The following is an 8072-nucleotide window of genomic DNA, read 5'->3' as shown; positions in this document are numbered from 1 at the left end:
ATTTCAAATAAGGAGCATATAGCCAGAGTTTTAACAGCTTTCTTGTTTTTAGAATCCATAATAGAACTTAGGTACTGCTTTATTTCTGTTTCAAAAATTAAGAAAAGAGGTTTTAAATTACTCCATCTGGATTTGTGGATATGGAACTTGGCGAGAATAATTATTAAATTTATAATGAAGGTTTGTTTAGTGTTTTTTTCCTTACTTTTGTAGAACCCAAATAGTACATTTTTCCAGTATAGCATAAAGTCAGAGTCAATACGATCAATAATAAATCTGGATACAGCTTTCCAAAATGTGCTGGTATACGGGCATTGCCAGAACAAGTGAACCATTGTTTCAGGGTACATTCCACAAAATGAACAATCAACAGAGATGTCTTTCTTGAACCTAAGAAGATAATGCTTGGTGGGATAGTATTTGTGTATCATTTTAAAAAAGATTTCCCTTACTTTATTAGTCAGGAGGTATTTGTATGGGAGAGACCAAATATTTCCCCAGTGTAGATTATCAACAAAACCAGACCAGTAGGTAATAATGTGTGGGATTGTTGAAATATCTTTTTGAAACAGGGAACGTATGTTACGGTTGTTATTTCTGACTGATGTTGACGTAAAACAGGATTTGCCGATAGCAATCATTTTGGAGTCCAGGGTTGGTGTGGAGGTTGTTCTGTCCACCCCTTTCAAGAGGGTCAAGATTCCAGAAGGAATAGCATCCATGACTGGAGCAAATTCTTTTGGGGTGACCGGTAGATTAAATTTATTCAAAAATTCAGAGTAATTTAAAAGGAAACCTTGATTATTGATTAGTTGACTGACCAGGATTAGTTTATTATTGAACCAGTTATGGAGAAATAATGATCTATTCTTGTATTAGATGTAACGATTATTCCAGATAAAGCATTTCTGAGGGGAAAAATTATGTTTATATATCAAGGACCAAGCCAAAAGTATTTGTTTGTGGAAATTGGATCAAGCCAAGGGAATTTTTTTCTATTTTGTAGTCACATAAAAGTACAAAGTTAAGACCACCAAGTTGAGAAAATATATAGTTAGGTATAAAGTTCAGCGGACTATCGACTGCTGAGATGCGCTTCACTCGAGTGACGTTGCTACAGTACGTGCATATTATGGAGCAGCTTCCGGACAAACGCAAATTGTCCGCCGTGTTTTGATCTCCTTTTGGAGAATAAGGTATTTATTAAAATCTCCTTGTCTCACCAAGTGCCTCTCGGATTTTTGACATGTCTCATTCCATTGTGTGTGTATTCTCCACAGCAGGGGAAATAGCATGCAAGAAACGCAACAGACTGAAATTTAAAACACTGGAGCATCTTATTTTTCTCAATAAAAATTTGTGAAGACAAAGCCCACAAGCATCCTGATTCACATGATTTTCACATTATTGAAACACATTGAATGATACAATATGAAGGCATGGATGTGAATGATATTGTCAAGGGTCAAGGTCATCTTTACTGTCAAATAAGCTTTATGTCTCAATCCTCAGTGCAAATATGCATGCAAACATGCTGTGCATTAAACACACACAGCTAAGAAAGGATAGCAGCTACACTGTATAAAAGACATAAGATGTAATCTGAACAGTATAAACAGTATAATAATAATAATAATAATAATAATGCATTTTATTTTAAAGTGCCTTTCATGCCACCCAAGGACACTGTACAGACAATAAGAAAATACAATGTAAAAATTTGTAAGTGAGATATTATATAAAAAACAGGACATAAAATCATAAAAACATAGGGAATGGAAGAGCTATGTGTTGTAGGCAATCCTGAACAGGTGTGTTTTTAGACGGGACTTGAAAGTGGAGAGAGATGTGCAGTTTTGGAGGTCCGGAGGTAGATTGTTCCAAAGCTTTGGAGCAGCGCGACTGAAGGCTCTAGCTCCCATAGTGCTCAGGGGGCCAGGGGGCACTGACAGGTGAAGGGAGGACGAGGATCTGAGGGAGCGAGTGGGGATATGCACCTGGAGAAGGTCGGACAGGTAAGGAGGGGCCAGGTTGTGGATGGCCATATATGTATATAGGAGTAGTTTGTAATTGATGCGATGTTGAACAGGAAGCCAGTGGAGCTGTTGGAGAACGGGGGTGATGTGCTGCTGGGAAGATGTTTTTGTGATGATGCGAGCACAGGCGTTTTGAACCAGCTGGATTTTATGGAGGGACTTTTGAGGTAGGCCGAAGAGGAGAGCGTTGCAGTAATCAAGGCGGGATGTGACAAGACTGTGGACAAGAATAGCAGTGGTGTGGTAGGTGAGGGAAGGGCGAAGTCTGGTAATATTGCGGAGGTGGAAATAAGCAGTGCGGGTGATGGTGTTGATATGTGAGTGAAAGGTGAGCATGCTATCCAGTATAGACGATATAAACAATATAAACAGCATAAACAACAACATAAACAATGGCACTTGTGGGTAAAGTGAGGTAGTGCATTGTATACACTTCATCATCAAATTAGTCAGTTCAGTCTGTCAAGTGGGTTGGCTGCAGGGATTTTGAAGGTCCAGCAGGTGACAGTGGTCAGCGACACAGTATCAGCACAGTATCAACACAGTGTGTCAGTGTGTCGACACGCCTCATGAGGCCTCATGGACCCATCACTACTAAATCCTAAACAAACAAAGTCCAAAGTATCAAACAAAAACCATGACTGAAGCTCAAAACTATCAATAACAGAAACATGACCAAAAACATGATCGAAACATGACTGACAAACAAACATGACAGCAGCAAAGAGTAACAATGACCCGACAATGAGTGTTCGGGCGGGAGTCCTTTTATAGAACTAATTACCTAACGACCAACAGGTATGCAGCTGCAGGGGGAGCCCTACAGTGCCACCTGTTGGTCCCAAACTGAATCATGACAATTTTGATATTACTCAGCTGGTTTTCACAATGTGTTATATGAAAATCACTTGTTTATGGTTCCAGTGGCATACATACATTTCGAAAAAGGAGATTATAATCCCCATCGCCTTGCGCAATGAACCTTCAGTGGTCAGTCACACTGATATCGCCCTACAAACCTTTTGTGGGACAGAGGTGTGACCTGGAAACGGCTGTTTGAGTCACAAGCACACTATTGTCATCCATCCATCCATTATCTGAGCCGCCCAACCGCATGAGGGTCGCAGGGGTGCTGGAGCTGATCCCAGCTATCTTCGGGCAGTAGATCATGCTACAGCCCACCGTACAATATCTCCTAATAAGACTTGACAGGGCTGGAAGAGGGGGCCTGGCGACCTCAAATAAATGCCGTTCCCCCCTCCCCCAAAACCAAATCCCTCAAAATATTTGTAACTGTCTTAATGTCTTGCTTGCCCCCTCAAATATAAAATATATCAAGTTGTTTCTCGTGTCATGTTTCTCCACTCTGCTCCATCTCCCCTTTTCACTCACGTCAGAGTATCGGCCTGCTGCCGGCTCGCTGTGAGGGATAGCTGTCAGCAGCGAGCGGAGGCAGTGTCAGGTTTCTTAGCAGTTTGCAGCAGGAAACTGCAAATGTGAAGCAAATGAGCTTTGTTAAACTTGTTCATAGTGTTTTGTGTAGTGACCTACTTAATTGCTAATAACATATTAGCATAACAATAAAAACAAGAGTTAATATTCTTCTTGAATATCTTTATTTGTTCAGTCAACAACAACAACCAAAACCATAAAACCAAATTCTTGTCATAGCTCAGCTCTAGCCTAATACCAAAAAACAAATTCTGCTAGTAGTTAAGCTGTAGCATATTCTCCTTGGCTACATATTTTAACAAGTTCAACCTTTGATGATGAATTTCTGTACTAGATAGACAATGGCTTGAAACTGAGGTGCCATGAAAAAGGACTGTAGGTCAGAAACACATACTGTAGTTTTTTGATCATATACAAAAAAAAAAAAAAACAGTAAAGTGATATGTAAACGCATCCTGCACATCACTATATACATTTTAGGTTGATTCTTTTCTTTTTTCAGAGTCTCCAGGTGCAAAGTCAATCATCATGCACATTTGGCAGTTGGCAGGCAGAAGGCCATGGTTGAAGGAGGCACCTGGATATCTGTGAAGATCGGGCGGTATCCAGGTGGCAGAGGGGCAGTACTGTTTTGCAGAAGCTCCAGTGCCGATACTCTTATGTCCCTGGAGATGTCACCACGGATGTCGAGCAACACAGACACATGCTCTTCACTGGACAGTCAAACGAGACATCATTCATGTAGCTTTTCTGAGTATTCACATTCATTTCTGGGGTAATTTGTTTTTGGTCTTTTACTGTGGTTGATAAATGCAGATTTTGCTGACCTGATGTCGGGATATTTTGTTGCAAGGCCAGACACCTCAAGAGGGACCATGCTGGGGTCTTTGAGTTTGATGAAGTCAGCCAAGACTGGAAGTAGGTTTAATGGTTTCACTTCAGATAATAACCCATCGCCTTCCTTTAAAGATATGGGATCAAAGTCAGTCTTACAAGTAAGTCCTGACGTTAGTCAACAGGAGCAACACTAACATTCACACTCACACAAATACTGGGAGACAGGAATTGTCTTGAACCCTGACCAGAACAACATTTCGGTTTACTCTATTTCCTTGAATTGGCCTCCACTGTCTGGTTCAATTGCTCCAATTAATCATGGGTTGCATCACAACCTGCATAAATGCCATACATCAAATAAATGTCTACTCTTTCCCCAGGAACTCAAATACAATGATCCCTCACCACTTCACACTTCAAGTTTTGCAGCTTCAGTGTCTCAAGTTTTTTCAAAAACAAATAAATAAAAGATAATTTCAAAAATACAGCGATATCGGCAGCCATATTGCGGAAAGACACGTTGTTTCATGTTGAAGTGCAAGAGAGGTTTCCCTGCATGCTGAACAAAGAGTTAATGTGACTAGGAGGCTTTCTGCATGCCTGTACCGTACTGTACATACCACGAGCACTCATACAAGCCGCATGACTGGTTCCCGCCACGACATCGACCAATGAGAGCACGAGTTATTCAATCATCGATGATCCATCATATCATCTAAAACACTCTGAGAATCTGGAGAAATCTCTACACGTAAGCAGCAAGCCTGAAAACCAACAATGAATGTCCGTGACCTTCGAACACTCCGATGGCACAACATCAAAAACTGTCATCAGTGTGTAAAGGATATAGCCACATAGGCTCAGCCACACTGCAGAAACTATTGCCAGTAAACACAGTATGTTGCTACAGCGACCATTGTAAGATAAAACTCTGTCATGCGAAATGAAAGCCGTATATCAACAGCAGTTAGAAACGTCGCTGGCTTATCTGGGCCTGAGCTCATCTGAGATGGACTGACGCAAAGTAGAAAAGTGTGCTTCTCAGCGCAAAACTCAAAAGCCAGTATCTGTGATGGTATGGGTGTGTGTGTGTTCATGCCCATGGTATGGTAACTTGCACATCTGTCAAGGCACCATTAATGCTGAAAGGTACATGCAAGTTTTGGAGCCAATATCCTGCCATCCAAGCAACGTGTTTTTCAGCGATGTCCCTGTTAACTTCAGCAAGGTAATGCAAAGCCACATTTTGTATGTGTTATTACAGTGTGGCTTCATATTAAATGAGTGTGATTGCAAGACTGGCCAGCCAGCATCCAGCCTTGTCTCTCTTTGTGAACGTGTAGTGCTGTATAGATAAGCAAAATATGACAATGGACACCCTAGACTGTTAAGCAACTGAAGTTGTACACTGTGCAAGAATGGGAAAGAATTCCTCCAAGAAAACTTCAGCAGTGGGTGTCTTCTGTTCCCACTGTTGTTAGAAGGAAAAGTGGTGGAGTAAACATACCACTGTACCAGCTTTTATGGAACATGTTGCAAGCATGAAATTCAAAATGAGTAATGATCAGCACAAAATATAATTCCATCCATCCATTTACTGAGCTGCTTTATCCTCACAAGGTTTGCAGGTCATGCTGGAGCCTATCCCAGCTGTTTTTTGGGCAGTAGGCAGGGGATACCCTGAACCAGTTGCCAGCCAATCACAAGGGACACAGAGACGAACAACCATCCGCTCTCACACTCACACCTAGGGACAATTTAGAACATTCAACAGCCTGGCATGCATATTTTTGGAATGTGGGAGGAAACCGGAGTAGCCGGAGAAAAACCCCGCAGGCCCGGCTGGGGAGAACATGCAAACTCCACACAGGAAGGCTGGAGCCGGGATCGAACCCACAAGATAAGATAAGAATAAGATAAGAAAACCTTTATTAGTCTCGCAATGGAGAAAATCCCAATTCACAGCAGCAAGTTATGAAAGGAAGAAGTAGAACAACAAAATATAAGAGCTGCTGGAAACCTCTGCATTGTGAGGTTGACGCGCTAACCACTGGAACACCATGAATTGTGAGGTTGCCGCGCTAACCACTGGAACACCAGGCCGCCCACATTGATAATTTTGAACCTTCAATACACTGTTTTTTTTAATGGTGTACTGTATTCAATTTTGTACCGGTTGAAAAGGCTTCGCAAAGCATTGTGTATGTGTGTGTGTTCGATGATCCATCATATCATCTAAAACACTCTGAGAATCTGGAGAAATCTCTACACGTAAGCAGCAAGCCTGAAAACCAACAATGAATGTCCGTGACCTTCGAACACTCCGATGGCACAACATCAAAAACTGTCATCAGTGTGTAAAGGATATAGCCACATAGGCTCAGCCACACTGCAGAAACTATTGCCAGTAAACACAGTATGTTGCTACAGCGACCATTGTAAGATAAAACTCTGTCATGCGAAATGAAAGCCGTATATCAACAGCAGTTAGAAACGTCGCTGGCTTATCTGGGCCTGAGCTCATCTGAGATGGACTGACGCAAAGTAGAAAAGTGTGCTTCTCAGCGCAAAACTCAAAAGCCAGTATCTGTGATGGTATGGGTGTGTGTGTGTTCATGCCCATGGTATGGTAACTTGCACATCTGTCAAGGCACCATTAATGCTGAAAGGTACATGCAAGTTTTGGAGCCAATATCCTGCCATCCAAGCAACGTGTTTTTCAGCGATGTCCCTGTTAACTTCAGCAAGGTAATGCAAAGCCACATTTTGTATGTGTTATTACAGTGTGGCTTCATATTAAATGAGTGTGATTGCAAGACTGGCCAGCCAGCATCCAGCCTTGTCTCTCTTTGTGAACGTGTAGTGCTGTATAGATAAGCAAAATATGACAATGGACACCCTAGACTGTTAAGCAACTGAAGTTGTACACTGTGCAAGAATGGGAAAGAATTCCTCCAAGAAAACTTCAGCAGTGGGTGTCTTCTGTTCCCACTGTTGTTAGAAGGAAAAGTGGTGGAGTAAACATACCACTGTACCAGCTTTTATGGAACATGTTGCAAGCATGAAATTCAAAATGAGTAATGATCAGCACAAAATATAATTCCATCCATCCATTTACTGAGCTGCTTTATCCTCACAAGGTTTGCAGGTCATGCTGGAGCCTATCCCAGCTGTTTTTTGGGCAGTAGGCAGGGGATACCCTGAACCAGTTGCCAGCCAATCACAAGGGACACAGAGACGAACAACCATCCGCTCTCACACTCACACCTAGGGACAATTTAGAACATTCAACAGCCTGGCATGCATATTTTTGGAATGTGGGAGGAAACCGGAGTAGCCGGAGAAAAACCCCGCAGGCCCGGCTGGGGAGAACATGCAAACTCCACACAGGAAGGCTGGAGCCGGGATCGAACCCACAAGATAAGATAAGAATAAGATAAGAAAACCTTTATTAGTCTCGCAATGGAGAAAATCCCAATTCACAGCAGCAAGTTATGAAAGGAAGAAGTAGAACAACAAAATATAAGAGCTGCTGGAAACCTCTGCATTGTGAGGTTGACGCGCTAACCACTGGAACACCAGGCCGCCCACATTGATAATTTTGAACCTTCAATACACTGTTTTTTTTAATGGTGTACTGTATTCAATTTTGTACCGGTTGAAAAGGCTTCGCAAAGCATTGTGTATGTGTGTGTGTGTGTGTGTGTGTGTGTGTGTGTGTGTGTGTGTGTGTGTGTGTGTGTGTAT

At 42.0% G+C, this 8072-nt stretch overlaps 1 protein-coding gene across 5 annotated transcripts in view; it reads right to left on the bottom strand.

Moving 5' to 3' along the window:
• Window positions 1-3635: 3635 nt before the first annotated feature.
• Window positions 3636-8072, bottom strand: part of exoc3l1 (exocyst complex component 3-like 1) — a 37382-nt gene continuing 32945 nt past the window's right edge. For all 5 annotated transcript variants that reach the window (XM_019865289.1, XM_019865290.1, XM_019865291.1 and 2 more), the window contains 2 exons: window positions 4316-4449; window positions 3636-4201 (listed from right to left, as the gene is read on the bottom strand). In XM_019865289.1, the coding sequence (XP_019720848.1) occupies window positions 4015-4201; window positions 4316-4449 (321 nt within the window). In that variant the 3' untranslated portion in view covers window positions 3636-4014. The remainder of the gene's footprint in view (window positions 4202-4315; window positions 4450-8072) is intronic.

Source organism: Hippocampus comes, unplaced genomic scaffold (assembly GCF_001891065.2).
Source record: "Hippocampus comes isolate QL1 unplaced genomic scaffold, H_comes_QL1_v1.1 scaffold180, whole genome shotgun sequence".
NCBI lineage: Eukaryota > Metazoa > Chordata > Actinopteri > Syngnathiformes > Syngnathidae > Hippocampus > Hippocampus comes.
Note: the sequence above shows the minus strand (reverse complement) of the source record. Positions and strands in the feature narration are given on the sequence as shown.